The 21,887-nt window shown below is 39.6% G+C and overlaps 2 protein-coding genes across 2 annotated transcripts; one reads left to right on the top strand and one right to left on the bottom strand.

Annotated features, from left to right (window-relative positions):
• The first annotated feature begins 3,178 nt into the window (after nucleotides 1-3,178).
• On the top strand, nucleotides 3,179-12,069 carry LOC124288102 (A disintegrin and metalloproteinase with thrombospondin motifs 9-like). The gene is made up of 5 exons (XM_046724667.1): nucleotides 3,179-3,464; nucleotides 9,519-9,814; nucleotides 10,546-10,722; nucleotides 11,440-11,584; nucleotides 11,753-12,069. The coding sequence occupies exons 1-5, from the start codon at nucleotides 3,182-3,184 to the stop codon at nucleotides 11,782-11,784; spliced, it is 933 nt and encodes a 310-aa protein (XP_046580623.1). The 5' UTR covers nucleotides 3,179-3,181; the 3' UTR covers nucleotides 11,785-12,069.
• Nucleotides 12,070-15,858: 3,789 nt separating this feature from the next.
• LOC124288101 lies at nucleotides 15,859-21,245 on the bottom strand. Its single transcript, XM_046724666.1, has 5 exons — nucleotides 20,577-21,245; nucleotides 20,122-20,163; nucleotides 19,033-19,145; nucleotides 17,415-17,441; nucleotides 15,859-16,833 (listed from the first exon to the last, which is right to left on the bottom strand). Exons 1-5 carry the CDS (start codon nucleotides 20,995-20,997, stop codon nucleotides 16,303-16,305), a joined length of 1,134 nt encoding a protein of 377 aa, XP_046580622.1. The 5' UTR covers nucleotides 20,998-21,245; the 3' UTR covers nucleotides 15,859-16,302.
• Between the last annotated feature and the right edge of the window lie 642 nt (nucleotides 21,246-21,887).

Here is a 21,887-nt window from a genome sequence, read left to right on the forward strand (position 1 = left end):
TAAAAGCTGAAGATCCTCCTTTCTGTATCCCTTGTGATGAGAGAATCACTGTCAGGCATGTTTTGCTAGATTGTGTCGATTTCTCTCTCACAAGGGATCTTTATTATCATTCCACTAGTCTAATGGATCCTTTTAGTAATGTCAAGGCTCATTTTATACTTGGCTTCTTAAGAGAAATTGAACTGATAGATAAATTTTGAAATCGATATCTGTTTTAAGTTGGATTAATATTATGATCAACTAAGAACACATATGGCGGTGTCACTAAGAGGGTTAAAATAGTGAAATATAAGTCCATTGTTGATCAAAGTGCATAATATTTTGTCTAGTGTTTTAGAATTTTGATTGGCCTAAGTATTTTAAATATTGGCTAGCAGAATTTACAACCACTGATAACCAAAGGGATGGCATAAATCCTGCTAGGAAATCATGTAGGAAGCGAAAGCACTGTAAGTTCTCTTGATCCCCAGTAAGGTGGTTATTGGTGGTTTATAGCCTAGTTTTAATTGGTACGGATGCATCTATTGGATCTACTCTCTTCTTATATATATACTACTCAAAGTTTGATAAGGATCATATTTTTCAGCACTTGTAAAACTTTCAACAAAGGTGAATGACAACCAACACAGAGTGATTGATGTTCAGAAATGTTTACTTCAAGAAATTGTGACAGAAAAATTTGGCAAACATGACATTTCATCGCGTACTCCTAAGGTAAAGGGAGAGTACCATAAAAAGCATGGTAATTTCATGATCACGAAATTGTTTAAACTCTGCACATTCCATTTCACACTGCACAAACAAGTGTCAATAGCGGGTATGGCCTCCGTTAGCTCAATGACAGCTTGGCAACGTCGTCTCATGCTTCCAACGAGGTTTTGAATGGACGCAAGATAGAGATTGTTCCATTCTTGGATCAGAACATTTTCAAGTTCCTGGAGGGTGGTTGGTTGTACAGGACGACGTGAAATCGCTACCTGAAGCATATTCCAGACATGCTCGATAGGGTTGAGGTCTGGAGAACAGAGCTGGCCAGTCCATACGAACAATTGTCTCACGTTCCAGGTACTCGTCCACCACCCTAGCACGATGTGGACGTGCATTATCGTCCATGAGGATGAAGTCAGGACCAACAGCACCAGCATATGGTCTCACGTACACATCAGGACTTCATCCCTGTAGCGCACTCCGGTCATCGTGCCTCGCCTTAGGACATGGAGATCAGTTCGTCCAGCTCGACTGATTCCTCCCCAAATCATCAACGACCCACCACCATATCTGTCGTGTTCAGCAACATTAGCGTCCTGATATCGTTCTCCTGCCCTTCTCCACACTCGTGCACGACGATCTGTGAAGTCAACACAAAACCTCGACTCGTCTGTGAAAGTACAGGGGCCCAATCAACAACCCTCCAATTCACATGAGCCCTGGCCCAATTCAAACGATCTTGTCTGTGTCGCTGAGTAAGAGGGATGCGAATACAGGCTCTCCGGGAACGAAGACCAGCTTCATGAAGACGATTACGCACAGTTTGCGTGGAAATGTTAACTCCAGTTGCATTCAGAAGATCATTTCTAAGCGCAGTCGCCGTTGCAAACCGATGACGTTGTGCTGAAATCAAGAGAAAACGGTCATCTTGCTGCGTGGTGGACCTTTCTCTGCCGCCTCCATGTCGATGAGAAGCTGAACCATGAGCTTGATACCGGTTCCAAGCTCTGCAAACAACGCTCTGACTGACACCCAATAGCTCTGCAACGTGACGTTGTCTTGCACCATTTTCGAGCATTCCTATGCATCTGGCCAATTCTTCAACAGTCAAACGACGTCTTTGACGTTGTGGAGGCATTTTCATAGAGTAACAGTGACTTAAACGATGTCAGATGTAAAGACAATGCCCAAATTCAAATCAACGACAAGCACTCAGAAATGTGAAAAATGTGGGTACCATGCTTCACGTGCTACTCATGATCATTGCAGCATGCATTTCCCTACCTAACCTGTGTTTTGAGGCTCAAGAGGGGTCAGTCAAACATTGTGTTGAAATTTGCGTGTCATATCAATTCATATATTGATTTTATAATGTAAGAACTATATGATCCTTATCAAACTTTGAGTAGTATATATTTTTAATTATGGTCAGGTTGGGTTTTTTTTCAAAACTGTGATATATACACCTATTTCACTGTCCTTTGTCGACAGATATCTTAAAATGATTACCTTGTTTTCTTCGCTATATGGCTGTAATATTGCCGACACGATGTACACTTTTAACTCATTCACTCACTCCTCCACCTCCTACATAGAGAACCACGCTTCCTCTACCTGCGTCAAGCTGAAGCGGGCTTCCTCCACTTGTGACATGTTGAACCCTCCTTCATCCACCTCTTACAAAGTGAACCAGGCTTCCTCTACCTGCGTCAAGCTGAAGCGGGCTTCTTCCACTTGTGACATGTTGAACCCTCCTTCCTCCATCTACTACAAAGTGAACCCGTCTTCTTCCACCTGCTACAAAGTGAACCAGGCTTCTTTTACCTGCGTCAAGTTGAACCGGGCTTCCTCCACTTGTGATATGTTGAACCCGCCTTCCTCCATCTACTACAAAGTGAACCAGGCTTCTTATCTGCAACAAGTTGAACCAGATTTCGCACCCTGTTGCAAAGTGAACCAGGCGTCTTCCACCTACAACACGGTGAACCCGGCTTTTCCACATGTGACATGGTGAACCCGACTTACTCCACATGAGACATGGTGAACCCGACTTTTCCACATGAGACATGGTGAACCCGACTTACTTCACCTGCATCAGAGACCATGTAATAGGTCAATAATCTTATTAGATATCAGATGAATCCTATTGTGTGGTCTCTGTTTGCAAGAAGATGAGCCTGACTTCCTCCACTTGCTACAAAATGCACCGACATCCTCCATCTGTCATTAGATGAACTAGATGAAGGCTAATTAGTGATAACGATTTTGTAACACTGAGTTCAATTGGAACTGGAAATATTGCCCCGGTATCGAAAGTTGTTAAATTGCCTGTTGTCTCGTATGGATGCCGGTTATTCAAGCACATAAAGCCGTTCCAGTCTCGGTCCCTTCCCACTGCTATTGATTGCTTAGCAGTGAATCCTGATTGATCCTGAAGACAAACTCAGAGTCAGAATAGGCAGAACAGATAACGATGAACAGGGCATTGCTGTTGTTCATGCTGTGCAAGTGTTTAGCTGCTAGTATTACTTCTACGCACTTTAAAAACCGCCCCGAATACAATGATATGAGTGTCAATGGTTTACTGGAGGAACCCAATGTGTTGAACAGAGTACATTGTGGGGTGCTCTGCTTAAAGAATCAATGCTTGGCGTTCATCTATAATGCAAATACAAGGGTGTGCCGCCGTAGTTCGTCCCTCCCACAAGCACACGAGGTAGACGTTCCTGAAGTGGGTGCACGGTTCTACGAAACAGGTAAATACAACCAACAGCATCCTGTTTTCATATTCATACGAAATATCTGTACATACCCTATTGTACAACTCCGACTTTATCATGAGTACGTTTTAATAAATCACTATATATATATGAAATACTGAAAATACCGAGTATTTCCTCAAATTGAGCGCATGAGTCTCCATTGTTTTAACCGGTCACACACATGTGCAAAGGTAAGCCAATTTGTCACTTGATAGGTCAAAGGAATTGATGGGACATCACTTATGTAAAATGTGGAAATATCCTCCACATGTCTGCTGAGATCTTGACTGTGGAAGCGTTTATACAAAGGGGAACGGTCAGTGGAATAGAGTTGGTTATTATGGTTACTGAACGATATCAATTCTTCGAATGGCCTGTGGCTGAAATTTAACATCTTGGCCAAATAACCTTGTTTTCAGTTTGTCAACACCTGTTGAAATACGAATCCATATTCGTTAAAACGCAAATCAGTAGGGAGGTTAGAATTCACGTGGTTCTAATTCCCCTTGCCTGTAAACATATAGAAATTCATTCCTTGAACTCCTGAGGTTTATAATTATCCTTTGTTATAGGGACTTGGGGTACATTCGCTGGGCCCAGCCATATATTTCTCCTATTAGTGATTTTTCTAGGGCTTTCGAATCGAGTTCAACCGAGGAAATGGACATTGCTACGGGTTTCAAAGGAGTCAAAACTGATGCAAGGTTTTGGTAGCTCAATAATGACCTTATCTGTGGCATAAATCGAGACGCACACCAATTTCTTTCATGTCTATGGCGACTCCCATTGTTTATCTGATGACACCCGTTGTATGTCTGTGGCGACTCCCATTGTTTGTCTGATGACACCCGTTGTATGTCTGTGGCGACTCCCATTGTTTGTCTGATGACACCCGTTGTATGTCTGTGGCGACGCTCATTGTTTGTCTGATGACACCCGTTGTACGTCTGTGGCGACACTCATTGTTTGTCTGATGACACCCGTTGTATGTCTGTGGCGACTCCCATTGTTTGTCTGATGACACCCGTTGTATGTCTGTGGCGACTCCATTGTTTGTCTGATGACACCCGTTGTATGTCTGTGGCGACACTCATTGTTTATCTGATGACACCCGCTGTATGTCTGCGGCGACTCCCATTGTTTATCTGATGACACCAGTTGTATGTCTGTGGCGACACTCATTGTTTGTCTGATGACACCCGTTGTATGTATCTGAAACGACACCCTCTTGTAAGTCTGTAACGACACCAGTTGTATGTCTGAAACGACACCCATTGTTTGTCTGTTACGACACACCCTGTATGTCTGTCAGAACATTCTTTGTATGTCTGTGACGACACCCGTTGCTTGTCAGTGATGACACCACTTGTATGTCTGTGACGACACCAGTTGTATATCTGTGACGACACATCTTGTATGTCTTTTACGACATCCATTGTTTGCCTGTGTGATGATACGACTTGTATGTGTGTGATGACATCCATTGTTTGCCTGTGACGACACACCTCCCCTGTATGCCTGTGACGACACGCCTTGTATGCATGTGACGACACACGCTGCTTGTCTGTGATGACACCAGTTGTATGTCTGTGACGACACACGTTGCTTGTCTGTTATGACACCAGCTGTATGTCTGTGACGACACATCTTGTATGTCTGTGACGACACATCGTGTATGTCTGTGACGACACACCTTGTATATCTGTCAGAATATCCTTTGTATGGATGTCTGTGTCGAAACCTGTTAGTCTGTGATGTATAACATGATGTTACAACAAGCTTTTTAAATGCGACACCAGTAAAGATAAAGCTATTGTTGTGTAATTTTGAATTAAGTTACTTTTAGGAAAGACTATGCGTTAACTCGACTGATTCGTTTCTCTTTAAATTTACTCAGCGTTTAAACTTGACATGTATACAGAAATGGCTTTGGTCGTAATCCAGAGGTCTTAAAATCCTACATCAACATTACCACACAAAATACTAACAATAACTAGATATAACGTTTTAATGGTTTGAAAGAATGTGTTTTGTGAGAATGCGGCCATACTACTAAGAGGAGCGGACTTAGAAGAATTAACGTACAAGAGTTCAGGGATTACCTCCCTTCAACTGTCAAACGTGATTGCGATAGACGATGCAATAAGCTGTACCAAGTGCCCATTGCCTACATATAAACTGAGTGGAAACGTTGTATGACCCTGCACTCTTTTTACGCCTGTTACAACACACAATGTCTGTGACACAGAAACCGTTAGTCTACGGTATTCTGTTGACAGTGTATACTTTTGACAGGAGGGTCTAACTGTGTGCTCTAGGTGGACACAGGTTAACTGTGTGTTATGCATTGACAGACAAGCCAAACTGTGTATTACACATAAGCCCTATCTGTGTGTTATACTATTGACAGGGAAGCCCTAACTGTGTAATACATTGACAGAGAGACCCTAACTGTGTGTTATACATTGACAGGGAAGCCCTAACTGTGTTATACATTGACAGAGAAACCCTAACTGTGTGTTATACATTGACAGAGAAGCCCTAACTGTGTGTTATACAGCGATAGAGAAGCCCTAACTGTGTGTTATACATTGACAGAGAAGACCTTACTGTGTGTTATACAGTGATAGAGAAGCCCTAACTGTGTGTTATACAGTGATAGAAAACCCCTAACTGTGTGTTATGCATTATCAGAGAGGCCCTAACTGTGTGTTATACTGTTGACAGAGAAGCCCTAACTGTGTGTAAGTCTCGCTCATTCTCAATAAAAGGGCGCATTTGTGTCGCCGCGCTGGCTTATTTTCCTGGCTTTCCTTTTTAGTTCATTCTTTTGCATTTTGCAACATGTCACCAAATATATCCAATTGATTGTTAATTTTGAAGCGTACGTGACTGTCGCCGCAAGTGGTATACACACCTTAAACGACAGTCAGTATGTAATTTTCATTACTAATAACCCGGTAAACAGACTGTAGTATTTTGCAATGATAGACGTTTCATTTACCTATCAAAGAAACTAAACAGGACGTGAAATAACTTTACTGTCAAGTCTAAAATGTATGTCGTCAGTTTGTAATTTATGAAAATTTGTGTCAGTTTTCTTTAGTTTATTAAATGATTTTGGGCACTGTTTAAGATATATGTGAGTAAGACACATCTGTTTTGAGATAGGTGAAGCCCATTTCTGGTCTACCCCCGCCGTGATATTGCTGGAATATTGCTAAAAGCGGCGTAAAACCATACTCACTCACTCACTGTTTTGAGATAGTCATGAGAAAGAGCTGTGAAAAGAAGTCTGACAGATCCCCAAAGTTTGCATGTTTCTACTCTGTCCCTATTTGAACAAGGCCTGTCAAAAGCGTATGGTTAAAGATGTAATGTACGTGGCTATTATATTATCAAAGTAAACAAAATATATCGAAATTTATCTTGCATGATAATTATTAACATTAACGGTCTCATCACAAAATCAACATTTTTTGTTTAATCCTTAACAAGTTTGAGCAGATATTGGGAAATTGTTGATAGAAAGAAATGTACGTTACTGAAATGTACGATACCAGTACATTCGGATTTTCTTATTCCGACGTTGTCCAGCTCAATACCACTTTTGCACACGTCACTATTTTAACCCACCACGTGTCATAGAGTCCTGAGGCGGCAGATCTACGAATTAATATCTTCAGTATCGCTCAAAATATGATTAAATGGTGATTTAAACTTTAGTACCAATATGTTTCTTTGTCTCATAGAACGTAAGAGAAACATAGAAAGAGTTTTGTTCATACAATTCATTCCCCTAGGGTCAATTTGGTTGTGGCTGATTGTGAACTATGGTTGACGAACTATGTATGTAAACAGATAGTGAAATGTACGTTACACTGGGTATCCAGTTATTCATGGACATTTAAAGTAAACATCAATTTCATAAGCTTTAATATTATTAAATCCTTATGATGTTTAACTAGTATGAAGAATGGATTAAGCAGATATATCCATGCGTTTATTATTTTACGTCTTGAATTCAAATGTAAAACAATTTTGCGAAAAGCTATTGATTTTTAGGCTATTTAAAGTTTGGAAATCGCTTTCAATTGCTACTGATACTTGCATAATCATACATGATGTTGGTGTAATTGTTTGTATGTAGCATATAAATGTAACTCAGGTACCTAGAGAGAATTTCGGGTAAATCATGAGAATACGTAAGATGGTAACGTACATTTCAAATGTTCTTCAAGCAGATGGAGAGGATAACACAGCTGAAATATCCTTTTTGAAGAATGAGTTAGTGAGTGAGTCGGGATTTACGCGCCTTTAGCAATATTCGAGCAGTATTACGTCGGGACACCAGATATGGGCTTCATACGTTGTGCCCATGTAGGGAATGGAACTATGGCCTTCGGCGTGACGAGGGAAGGCTTTAACCTCTCGGCTACCCAACCGCCCATTTTTGGAGAAAAAACGCTTTTTGGTTCAGTACTCTAAATGTGATAATGATGTATGGTTTCCAGCTTCTGATGTGATGTGCAAGATAGATGAACCTGTAGGCAAATCTCGAAGAATGCTGAAATTGGATGCTGTTGAGAAGCACAGAGTGTTGGATGTATTTGCAGTTAGAGATTTCAGTGAATTGAAAGTGTGTTTGCTTGTTTCTCAGTCAAACCTTACTGATTGTGTGGAATATTATAATTCATAGAGCCACAGACCGATAGTACAATGAATACTACGAACGAGAGTCACGGCAGTATGATGTAGTATCAAACTTGGATGTGAGAGATGATTTTACTGATTTGAAAATATAGGTTGCTTAAAACGATTTATGTCGTTTTTACCACATCTTATTTTGTTCTGTCTGTTGAAGTGAAATTTGCAGTATTTATGTGACAATTCATAGTTTCAGAACTGTGCTACAAAGGCAGTAATGTACGTTACATTTCATACATGTACATGTTCATGGAATCCTTTCAAGAAACGAACAAATTCGAATACTTCATTTTGAAATTATTGCGTAGATTATAATTTAATTGTCGACTTCTAGAAATGTTCTTGTCTCTAAACATGTGTATTTTGTGGACATCACATAAACCAAATGATGTAGTTTGAAATTACACTGACATGATTTTTGGCAGAAAAGATACGTGACCTTTGAAGATCTCGACTGGAACTCTTCTTTGCTATTCATGACAGTTATTTGTTTTTATTAAAACCAGAATATTCTCCACTACGGTATGGAAGAAGAGAATATATCTTTAATACTTCTGTTTATTACTAATCAACGTATAGGAATCGCTTTCACCGTAACGTACATTACTTAGCTACATCTTTGGAAACTCGAAGCATTACTTTGAGTCGAAAAATAATATGTTTAAAACAAAGATTACTTGTTGTATATTATGTAAACCTAATACTCTACTCTGAAATAATCTTATAGTTAATGAATATATTAACTTTATTTTTCTACTTTTGATATCGTCAAATGCAACCATTTATTGAGAATGAGTGGTTATACGTTGACAGAAAAGCCCTAACTGTGTGTTATGCATTTACAGAATAGCCCTAACTGTGTGTTATGCATTGACAGAGTGTTATGCATTGACAGAGAAGCCCTTACTGTGTTATGCATTGACAGAGAGCCTAACTTAACTGCGTGTTATATACGATGACAAGGCGTGACCCGTGAAGATCCAAGCCCTAACTGTGTGTTATACATTGACAGAGAGGCCTAACTGTGTGTTATACATTGACAGAGAAACCCTAACCGTGTGTTATAAGGTGACAGAGAAACCCTAACTGTGCGTTATACTGTTGGCAGAAAGGCCTAACTGCGTCGTTAATGCAGAAGCTGTAACTGGCTGCGTATTGTTGCCCTACCATCCCAACTATCTCAGCCTTCTGTGACAATATTCTTCACTATTAGCTGAATATCTCTTCCTTACCATAACGTGCCACTGTTTTAGCAGCGTCCTTCCCAGAATTTACTATGTTTTTGTTTATCTTAATTGTCACTTTGCTAGTTGATAGAACAATTTAGAACACTATTTCTAGGAGTTCCTGAAGAAACACCTCCAGCTGCAAATCCACACAATTGCTCTGACATAAAGCAATGTCTTCCTGGGGCCACTGACGGTGAATACTGGATCTACTCACCTACCTTGGGCAACAAGAAGGTTCGAATCTACTGTCACAACATGTCAAGTGTACCCAGCGAGTATGTGACCTTGTTCCATACTAACAAGGGAGACTACCCAGGCGTCAGAGACCTTGACTGTGACGGGGAAGAGCCAATGACGGGTGGAAAAGCTGGAGTCACAAGCTTCTCGAGAGTCAAGGTCAACGCTGAGGTATGTCAATGATTAATCATAATTTAACTACATAACTGTTAGTGATAGAGTCTCGACCAAAACATCTAGCAAGCTGTATATCCACGCTATTGGGGTCCGTAGTCATCAAATGTCACCCCATGAAGATTCATTGATTTTGATCCCCATAGTCCTTAGTATGGTGATCTACCTTCTGTTGTTGGCGATCTATAGCCTATTTTAATATTATGTATTGTCCAAAAAGTGCTATTAGTTTTAACTTTACATGCTAGTTTTAAATTCGAACTGTGATAGTCTAGTTGTTCTACTGTCCTTTGACGACAGGTTTTATGATATATACATCTTTCTAATCGTCAAATTTGTTCTCGTCACGATATGGCTGAAACATTGCCGATGAGACGTTAAATATCAACTCACTCATTGATTTTGTGCATGACATGAAGTGGGGTCACTTAATTTGTACATTAATTTTAGGAGGGTTCATTCACATTGTACATTCTTCTCAGTAACATTCATCGTCCGCCCTCATACCCCAGTCGCCCTAAGACTATAACACCACCACCAGCTATATAATGGACGCCAATAAGCTTCTTATTGGCCCAAGTTGCCCTAAAACTGTCCATCTAGGTTCTAGGGCCACCAATTCAGACCTGTAGAACGTGTTTTGTTGGTGAATATTTATACAATGACATGACAACCACCGAAACATCTCTGTATGCAAAAAGACCTTTTTCTAAGTTTTACTCTTGCAGAATATGACTGTGATAACAGACGACTATGAGTTTGCATTTTCAACGGGCACACCCAGCCCGTACGGACAGGGTCTGGACTGCTACACCCGCCATTCTGGGAATGTTCGGAATACATGTGGACCCAAGGGAACATTCCTCATAGACACCAGAGGAACCGGGCTATTGTTCAGTAAAAATGTACGTCTATGTGTCACTTTTTCTTATCCCGACCTATTTGAACATTATCTTCAACATGACCTACATGTGCGTGAAGCTTTATCATCATCCCAAAACACCTGTTATGCAATTCGACATATGTATTCTAATTTGCTTAACCCGTCATATTTACAACCCTTGTTTGACTCCGCATGTATGTAACACAATCGTTTACGTGTATTTCGCAAGTGCTGTAGGGGTCTCAAACAGACTAGTCTGGGTTAGATTTACCCCTCATTTATTCACACAAGACAGGACTGAGCATCATTTTTCACTAGCCCTCTCATTAAACAAAACATCAACACGATTAACCTTTTATGATATGGCAATATAAATGAAATGTTGAGCAGGAAACAGAGTTTTACATCTATAAATCTTTGAATCTGTTCAATATATTTATGGGCTGTGTGAAACAACTACACATTTTCACTATAGTAACGATATGGGTTACAATGTAGGATTTCGTTCCATGTTTATGCTATCAACTACTCTTAACCAAGATTCAGCTATTTACAGCTACAGAAGGTATAGTGTTGAGTAAGACGTAAAACAACAGGTTGCCATGATACAGAAGGTATAATGTTGACTAAGACGTAAAACAATATTCACTCACTTAACGAAGCAGCTTGATATCCCACTCACTAACGCGCTCTCAGTTTTTGAGAAAGTCAACAAGGGCCGTATTACCTTCTGCTACAGATACAATGGCAATACAAGAACCCTAATTCTTGGGGAATCGCACAACGTTTCCATAATGGAACAGTGATTGAGATTCTTGGAGGGGGGAACTGCGGGGGTGTCAAGCCGGCGGAAGACCTCCAGTTCGAGACTAACACCAACGAAGGTACGCAATGACGGGTCATCTCTGAAACACAACAAGTGTTTGGCAGCTAAGTCTTGCACGTTGTACTGTATGTTAACTGAACTAAGTTATCGAAAATACATTTACAAATAATGACAAGGTCCAGAGATATAACTTGGAATGAATTTCTACAACACTGGTGTGTTTCAGATCTCGACGCACAGAGCGCAACAAGCTGTTAGACTGACGGAAGATACTACAGAAGACACATTAGCTTCATACCATTGATATATTACTTTCTGCTGATTTCCTACGATCGAGATGTATTTTCTGTACTGTACAACCAATCCGTTTCTTCAGGAACAAATCAGTTCATGAACGTAACTTTACTGTAGAAATATAGAGAGTACAAAGTCAGATGACAATAATGGATTACAATCACAATATTGCAGACGTTTTTTCTATGTACAAAAGTATGTTGGATATACATACTAAGTTTGCGAATATAACTTGTATTATAAGTGTTTATTAACAAATCAAATTTACATGTATTAGAATATATATGATAATATTGCGGTAGATATTTTGTCCTTAAATCAGTGTAGTAAGGACATACGAACAAATGGTGGAACATTTGTTCTTCAAATACATTTAATGTACAAAATTTACACAATCTGTTCATTCTTGGAATATTATAATATCAACCCTTCTCGATCATAAGATCATGTGAAGAACATCTAAATCTGGATAATGAAACGACTTCTATCGTGTAAGTATTGCTCGGTATTTAAAACAGTTATAATAGATTTGGGCAACTGTATAACAGATGAATTCCAAGTCTGAATGAACATATCTTTTAATCTTTGTAATACGGCATTAAAAATGACTTTGAGCAAGTGATTTTTGTGACAATAATACATCACATTAAGGAAACGTCTAACATCCGTTACCCAATTTGATACATTTAGTAAATTTTTAACATTTGTTGCCCAATTGGAGTTTCCGTTAGCGTCAAACAAACACATCATGTTATGAAATCTTGATGCATGCAAATACAAGAGCCTTCACCGGGAAGCGAACGAATTCACCATAATTCATCACATTTGGGCTATTTTATTTAACTCCTTAAACCTTTTATACGTATATAAGTGAACCTTTTCCAATACTTCCGAACGAAATACCACCCCCACCCCCACCCCCGACCTCTGCCCCATATAACAGATTGGTTTAATTTTGTATCAAATATTTTTGAAAAATGATTTTAAATTTACAATGCCCAATTTCTTTAAATTCCTGCAAATGCCTATAGACACCTTCTGTCCATGTAAAGCAGCACCATTTACATGGTGATATCATGACAACATATTGGCAAATTGGACACCTAGATATTTATACCCTTAATCAGCATGTAAGTGTTCTCTGTCATACCGCCACTTTCTGATTTGGACAGTTTTCGGCCATTCTTGATTGCAACAACTTTGATTAAGCATAAATTCAAGACAATGGCTTTCCAACTCAGTAATTTGTTTTCGCAGTCCTTTCACTGTACTTGAAAATATGATGACATCATCAGCAAACAATAACAAAAATACCTTAACAATATCTGGAGGCAACTGAATACCCTCTGTACATGTTTGATACACAACTGTCGCTAATTAATTTCTGAAGAAAATAAACAAAAATGGGCTTAGTATACAGCCTTGGCATACGCCGATATTGCAATCAAATGTTGATAACATAACACCATTATGACCAACACATGGTTTCACATTATTAAATATAGTACATGACAATTTTCCCATTTTACTACTCAAGCCGTGCTGGGTGAGTAACTTCCATAATCTATTCCTATCAACTCGCCGACACGCCGAATAGCCCGACTTGGATTCCCCACATGGTTACAATGTGTGAAGCCCATTTCTGGTGTCCCCTACCTTGATGTTGCTGGAATACTGCTAAAGTCGGCGTAAAACTAACTCACTCACTCTCCATAGTTGATAGCGTATGAGACCTTTACACATCACTTCACACATTAAGGTGATATAACTGGAGTAATGTTCAAATGGACATATAACCTCAATCACTAACTTATACATTTGCATGTGTTACAATATGTCCACATATGCAAAAAATCAAGACAGCGCAGTGCTACAAGGTGAACTCAGCTTCCACCATCTGCTACAAGATGAACCCGGCTTCCACCATCTGCTACAAGGAGAACTCGGCTTCCACCATCTGCTACATGGTGAACCCGGCTTCCTCCACCTACTATAGTCCGTTTGGCTCAAAAGCGGACCAATGAATTGCAATCTAACTCGAAAACTAATAAACATAAAATACTCAATGAAACGCTGATCATAATCAAAACATCATACCCATTCTGTGAGGTTTTTGCAGAATTTTTGTCCTAAAAATAAAAAAGTTGTTAAACAATCTATCATTAAAATATTGACACAGTTCACTATTTGTTACGAGGGAGGAGTGCAGAGAAAGGGACAGTCAGGTGTTCGAGAACGGATGGAGACGGTACAGCATAGGTTAATGAATAAATAACTTTGTCTGTGAACGTGCTTCTCGAACAACTTTTTACTACTGTTACAATTATTTATGTAGTGTACCATAAATTTAAAAGCAATATATATATACCAAGATTTATAATAGTTGACAATTTGAGTTCATTAAGTTAGTAAAAGATTCCTGTGATGGATTTACAGTATAGTTACATTTAATATACCTTTCCGTAAATCAGTTGTATGTTGTATATACCTATAAAAAGTGAAATTCATTTTCAATATAATCTAATCAATAACATGAACAGTGAGTACATAATCTACATTCACTATCAATACCAGTTCTTCGTCCCACTTCCACCATTAAATTATGATTACCACATCTAAAACGACTTAAATCTTGGCTATAAACTTGCTCTCCTGCATATTGATGACATAGGATTCCACATTTAATACTGACTTGTAGATGACGTATAAACTAAGCCTTGAATGTCCAGCAATATTAGTGCGCCACTGTTGCATGTCGATATGCTTGATGCGTTGTTTGACTTCTGAAAGTTTTCACGGCTTCAAAAATCTTGAGTTATCCATACGATCCCAAATCCTAATCTATGTAAAATGTCCTTTAAGAATGATACCCATGAAATACGTATAGGAAGATCAAGTTGATATAGCATTTGATATGTCTGTTTTGGTAATCTTCTGTTCTCCATGATAAATAATTTGCTCCAATAGGTGATAGACTTCATTACTTGCATTGTATAAATAGAGTGTTGTCCATAATATCCAAGAACAGCGGCGTTACAAGCTGAATTTGATAATCTTATAATCCTTTTGAAGTATTTTGTTTGAATTGTTTCAATAGTTCTGTAAGTTTGATACCCCAGATTTCCGATCTAGGGAGAAGTAAGTATGGGAATCACAATGCTGTCTAAGAGTCGAGATGTAATAGGAAGTAATGCTGTAATGAATTAAGGCTATGGAGTAAAGAACATGTTTTTTTCTGCTTGTTGCGCCAATGTTGAGGTGGCTTTTGTCCAGACGGCTATTGGTGTGAAAACAACTACTAAATATCTATGATGTGAAACAACCTTTATCTCGGATCCTTTGAAGTGCCATTTCTCATAATGCCGTAAATACATGTATCCTCCATATGTAAACACAACTATTTGGGATTTGTTGATATTCAAAGAAAGACCCAATAGAAGTCTTCATGCACTATCTGCTGAAGTTGTGACGTCATTTGCGCATAATAATGGACATATATTCGGCGCATCTTCTGATATAAAAGTCCCTCTGCAGTTTGAATCTTCCATCCCTGAAGAATTACACTTTTCATGATAAGGTTACAGATGCCACTATTCTTCGGATCTAGATGCAGGCATCTGTATTCTTCCATCCCTGAAGAATTACACCTTTCATGATAAGGTTACAGGCCACTACGGATCTAGATGCCATCTGTATTCTTCCATCCCTGAAGAATTACACCTTTCATGATAAGGTTACAGGCCACTACGGATCTAGATGCCATCTGTATTCTTCCATCCCTGAAGAATTACACCTTTCATGATAAGGTTACAGGCCACTACGGATCTAGATGCCATCTGTATTCTTCCATCCCTGAAGAATTACACCTTTCATGATAAGGTTACAGGCCACTACGGATCTAGATGCCATCTGTATTCTTCCATCCCTGAAGAATTACACCTTTCATGATAAGGTTACAGGCCACTACGGATCTAGATGCCATCTGTATTCTTCCGAATCTGTCCGGGCTATGGACTATCCTTAGAACCTCTTTTTAGTTTGCATTGAAATATAGCTGTGAAAGGTATATTACTGGGTCACTGAAAATCGGTGATGACACTAGGTGTTCGTGGAAAGGGTGGGGATTTGTCCTGCCTTACAGACAGTACCGTTATTCACGCATAATGTAACAATCAAATATACATGTACAAACGTAATAGGAACATCAGATGTATAAACCATAAATATGATCAAGAAGGCTTGCCATTGGTGGAGGCATTTTGAATTATGCGCAGCAGGATAAGTATTATACAATATCCAACAATTTACATACGATTGGTGACAACGTAATTCACAAACTTCCATGCGCTGTCCGAGCGGGTATGTTTTGACATTGTCTGTTTGTGGCCTTCCCATAGTTAACACTGCGTATAATTTCTCAGTGCACCCGATCCTAGATATATCGCATGTAAAATGGTAACATATTTGAAAATCAGTCCCGTTTCACTCATGCTGTGATAAGAGCAAACAATCAGCATCAATGCGTTGTTTTCCTATTCCATTATGAAATCTAAGCCCCTTGGAGTGGTTGCCAGAATCCAACACGCAGTCGGGAATAGCGTAAGTGCGTTGGTCCCTTACTCCATTTTGTAATCTATGTCCTTTGGAGTTGTTGCCAGAACCCAACACGCAGTCGGGAATAGCGTAAGTGCGTTGGTCCCTTACTCCATTTTGTAATCTATGTCCTTTGGAGTGGTTGCCAGAATCCAACACGCAGTCGGGAATAGCGTAAGTGCGTTGGTCCCCTATTCCATTATGTAATCTATGTCCTTTGGAGTTGTTGCCAGAATCCAACACGCAGTCGGGTATAGCGTCAGGGTCATCGTTAGTATAGGTGACACCTTCATCAGCTGATCCTTTCTTATTCTTACGTCCATACTCTTCACCTTTTCTGTCGGAACTGTGCCTGTTGTTACAGATCGCCGACGGTCCTGATTTGGGGAAGCCCTCGCGTCTTGCCTTGTTCCAAAACGACTGCAAGAAAAGCATACCGTGAGGAATAATAATTAAGAGATGTCTGAGTCTGACGCTTTGAACGGTACGGTGTATTCTCTTTTTGTCAACTGACTTTACTCCCTAAACAATACCTGCAGGCGAAAAGAGAACACCCCAAAGGTGCATCGGTATGCGCGTCACTACCTTACAGCTAGATGTGCGACAAAATGAGATTCAAGTCTTCGGCGTCTAGCAGCTATGGTGATACTCACAAACAAGGGTATGGTTTTAACAAAACCTAAAACATAATTCCAGATCACCTTTAACCAAATTGATTCTTTGCGGGTGTAAAATTTAAACCTGCAGTCACGGTGTTCAATTCTCTGTGAGGATACTTGGTCAGAGCGGGCAAACTACAGGCTGTGAGAGTGAACAAATGAATCAGGTGATGAGGCTTTGTGACCTTGGGGAATGTTTGACATTGTACGCTGACTATGTATAGGAGGCTGGTCACGCTGTCTAAGACTTGTCCAGACTCGACTGTCTGCGTGTGGTCGTAATTCAACTGAACTATAGCCAACTGTCGAGCAAGCCTACAAATATACATGATATAGACTCACCTGACCTTCGTGCATGTACTTTAGGATCTGAAAGAAATATTAGCAAATGAAAAAAGTTCTAGTATGTACTATATACTATAACATAAGGATGAAATCGATAAACCATTTATTGTTTGTTATGTCAGATTCGCCAAAATGACTTGAAAGAAAGAAGAAAGACTCGTAAGAAAGTAGGTTCCTGAAATATTGCCATAGCAGATTAATATCATATAAAGTGTTTGTTTTAGAGGAGGAAATGGTGGAGAAAAAGTTGAGTCTGAAATTAATCAACAACTAGGTGTCATTATGTGGGTTTGCTTCAGAAAAGCAATTGGAACTTCCCAGCCAAGAAGCCTAGCTTAGAAGCCAAGAGCGTTGAACTCGTCATGACCGTAACTAATACCACCGTGGGGTGTGATGAGTCTGGAACTTTAAAGGTATCCCATGTGATAAATGACATCTAACATGGATATCATATCTCTACTCATAAAAGACCTTCGTACTAAACCTTCAATCACAGGAATTTCTACATAGAAAAAAGTATAAATAACACAAATATATGCTATTCACATGTCATAATCATTCGTGAATGATCATGAAGCAATCGACTGAATGCAGATACATCTGTTATCCGTGAAGATCATGGTTAGATTGGTCTTCAGCGACCTATGTTTGTCGTATGAGGCGACTAACGGGATTGGGTGGTCGGTCTCGCTGACTCAGTTGACACATGTCATCGTATCTAAATTGCGTAGATCGATGGTCGTGTTGTTGATCACTGGATTGTCTGGTCCAGACTCAATGAGTTACCATTTGCTGCCATATGTCGGAATATTGCTGATTGGTTCGTTAAACATCAAACAAACAAAACAAAACAGATACATTTGTGATACAGAGTTATCTATTGTAGATTATGCAGATGGATAATTCCCACAGTTTCTGTTGTTTGGCTTATGGATGATCTTACTGATACTGGGACGAACAGGATTGAATACAATATAAGTTGTATGCTTCTCTCGAGGGTAATACGGTCTGATGTACGCCTGTTTGTAGCAGCGTCACCCGAGCCGGTAGGCGAGGGATGACACTGCTACAAAAAGGCGTACATCAGACCGTATTACCCTAGGAAGAAGCATACAACGTATTGATCTTACCGCCATGTTAAATGTACAAATTATCATTTTATTTATTTTGAAGATCGCTACCGACTATATGACATGTAAACAAAATGGCGTCTGCCTCTCGACTGGATTTTTAAAATCAGTTAAACAAATTCAAGCTTAAAACTGCTATAAAAATGGTTAATTATGTTTAAGTTGAGTGTGCAAACGACTCAATGTATAAAATAGCTTAAATAAAGCAGTGAAAGTCGATAAAATAAATCTGTACAAAGTGAACACAAAAACAGCTGATCGAACGGTTTTCGAACTCCGGGCACGGCATGCGTCATATTATGACGTCATACGATTGTTAGCGCTTCAGCTTACCGGCGGAGAGCTTGGCGGTTACCATGGCAGCGGGTAATATATTTTCCAGTTGTCACCCTCAAGGGAGGGGTGACACGGAAACTTGTTAAAGCGTCATTGACCAATGAAATTAAAGTATTTTACATGAAAGTAAGATAAATTATTTAATTCACCTTAACTTTGTTAAATTCCTCCTGTGAAAGTGTATCGTTTCTTTGAAGATGGAACTGTTCAGACATTATGTTGCGAGTGCTGGGTCCAGCCAGAGCATCCATACTGATATGATCTGGTGAGAAAGAAAACTTCGGAGGGTTAATGAAGTAGAAAAGCTTTTACAATACATGACAGAAGTAAGTCATTGTTACCTTTTCCTAAATGATACAAAACTGGTAATTCTGAATCTTGATATTGATCTAAATCAAATATTATTGAAATAACACATCCGATCTTCAATCTGAGTAATCAGTTTGGCGTATTATAGGAGCCCTCAATGTTGAAGTATAAAAATGTGCACACACTTTACAATTACAGAATATCAACTATGTCCTACAAGAATTAAATATTCTACCATAGTATGTAAAATGAGTGCATCGATATGTGTCCGTTATCAAATATCAACCAACAAAAGCTCTCACTTGATTCAAGTCTATTTGAAGAATGTTACTGAAGCACAAAAAACATGTGTGCTCCTGTGTGATTGTACTACCTCTACTAGAGAATAGATCAAGTGTTCTTGAAGCACATGAACATGTTTGCTCTTGTGTGATTGTACTACCTCTACTAGAGAATGGATCAAGTGTTCTTGAAGCACATCAAACGTGTGCTCCTGTGTGATTGTACTACCTCTACTAGAGAATGGATCAAGTGTTCTTGAAGCACATCAAACGTGTGCTCCTGTGTGATTGTACTACCTCTACTAGAGAATTGATCAAGTGTTCTTGAAGCACATGAATCATGTGTGCTCCTGTGTGATTGTGTACTACCTCTAGTAGAGAATGGAATAAGTGTTATTGAAGCACATGCATGAATCATGTGTGCTCCTGTGTGATTGTGTCCTACCTCTAGTAGAGAATGGAACACGTGTTATTGAAGCACATGAATCATATGTGCTCCTGTGTGATTGTGTGCTATATCTACTAGAGAATGGAACAAGTGTCATTGAAGCACATGCAGGATCATGTTTGCTCCTGTGTGATTATGCAGAGACTGAGGTTAACTAGTCACTTATGGAACCATATAATCAACATTCATTCTAATTTTACCTTTGTTTGTGCAGACTGGCTTAAACTTTGGAAACATCGCGGCTAGAAAAAAAATACATGTCATTTCATTATGACCTCCCAAGTTAACATTTCGGTATTATATGGGAACAAAAATAATCAAAAATCCGATTCTTATCAAACAGAGAAAGATTATAAGTACAATTGATCTGGCTGTATACTGGCATTGTTCAGAAAACATCTGAACAGTTAGTTCTAAACACGAATTTGTCATGTACAGCAGTACCTTCATCCGTTAGAGCAGCTTGGCACATATCAAATCAAAGTTTAATTGTAGATTGTGACCAGTACTTCCTCATGCGTAGTTTGTGTCTGGCCACGAATGAGGATAGTTTACATGGCAGGGTGCATAATGTCAAAAAAAATTAAAAACACCGGAGTTGGAAAATTCTAAACATCATCAATTCATCATGAAGAACGTTGTGAAGTTGGCCTACCTGGCAAACTTAGTCGTAGCAGAAGTTGTGTAAGCCATTTCTTTTCTCTTGTATCTACCAATTCAAAACATTTCAGGCAGTCGGGAACATCGACGGGTGTTTTCAGTAAAGGTACAATATTGCTGTGTTTTTTGTGGACGCTGTAATGAACAGCTAGATTCAGCTGGTACATCGACCACTTAGACCGGACAAACTCCGGCGACAGCACCACGATTATCCAGTGAGAGTCTTCCAGAAACTCCTGAAACAGATCTGTGATGTACTTCCCACAACAGCTGAAATCCCGGTCGTATTCAGCACATTTTATACCATACTTCTTGGACTCCAATGTGTTGATCATGTCCATAACCCACTTTGTGTCGACATTTGCGTGGCAGAAATATGCCACATATCTCTTGAAATCAGCGCTGCGTTCCGTCATTTTGAAATCTAAAATCCCGTATCATAGCCACGTCAGGATATTATTCCATAACCCAGTTTGTGTCAGCATTGGCGTGTCAGAAATATGCCACATATCTCTTGAAATCAGCGCTGCGTTCCGCCATTTTGAAATCTAAAATCCCGTTTTATAGCCACGTCAGGAAATATTCCTGACTGCAGTACACTGAACTAGAAAATTACCCGTGCGATAGCGTGTCACCTTACACTCGACAGTGGAGCAATCAAAAGCCTAAGTCACGTAGGGCACACACTGGAGAATGAAACATGTTGAAACGTGTTCGTATTCGGCGCTACTCATATTGTTTGTTTGTTAGTTTTAAACATATTTTATTCATTCATAAAAAGGACTGGGCACAAGTTATCCAATATATTTGTGTTAAGGAAGCAAACATTTGATTCTTGTGCGAACACACCTAATGTGCGGTTCACTGGTTGTTGCTTTTATTATTGTTTATCCCCGCGACTACCCGGATGATATCCCAGAATTCTTAACTGGATTGCAATCTCTGCTGCGCCACCCGCAAGCGCTATTAATAGTATAGAAGGTTATCTCCCAATTGACCCGACCGCCTCCGTGGTGTAGTGGTTAGAGGGTCCGCCCGTCATGCCAAACAGACGTTAAAATATGGTACTTGTTGGTCCCTGCCTGGCGCTCGGCATTAATGGGTACAACAAGGACTGATCGGCTCGGAGTCAGTATAATGTGTCTGAGTGGGGTATTCATGCTTCACTGCGGCATGGTATCTCAGTGAGCTAGCACTATAAAACCAGCTTCAGTCTGGGCTAGTACAAGCAGCCGCACATACACATACACACGCATGCACGTCGTCATATGGGCGAAATATTCTCAAGCACGACGTTAAACCCAAT

Source organism: Haliotis rubra, unplaced genomic scaffold (assembly GCF_003918875.1).
Source record: "Haliotis rubra isolate DU_JTF1 unplaced genomic scaffold, ASM391887v1 Scf412, whole genome shotgun sequence".
In the NCBI taxonomy this organism is placed as follows: Eukaryota; Metazoa; Mollusca; class Gastropoda; order Lepetellida; family Haliotidae; genus Haliotis; species Haliotis rubra.

Excerpts from the sequence above, each read along its gene's own strand:
- LOC124288101 (XM_046724666.1), bottom strand. The coding sequence starts at position 20,997 with ATGACGGAACGCAGCGCTGATTTCAAGAGATATGTGGCATATTTCTGC. Across the intron at positions 20,164-20,576 it reads GCTACGACTAAGTTTGCCAG|CCGCGATGTTTCCAAAGTTT; the intron begins GTAGGCCAACTT and ends TTTTTTTTCTAG. Across the intron at positions 17,442-19,032 it reads AGGAATTTAACAAAGTTAAG|ATCCTAAAGTACATGCACGA; the intron begins GTGAATTAAATA and ends TATTTCTTTCAG.
- LOC124288102 (XM_046724667.1), top strand. The coding sequence starts at position 3,182 with ATGAACAGGGCATTGCTGTTGTTCATGCTGTGCAAGTGTTTAGCTGCT. Across the intron at positions 9,815-10,545 it reads GAGTCAAGGTCAACGCTGAG|AATATGACTGTGATAACAGA; the intron begins GTATGTCAATGA and ends TTACTCTTGCAG. Across the intron at positions 11,585-11,752 it reads CGAGACTAACACCAACGAAG|ATCTCGACGCACAGAGCGCA; the intron begins GTACGCAATGAC and ends GGTGTGTTTCAG.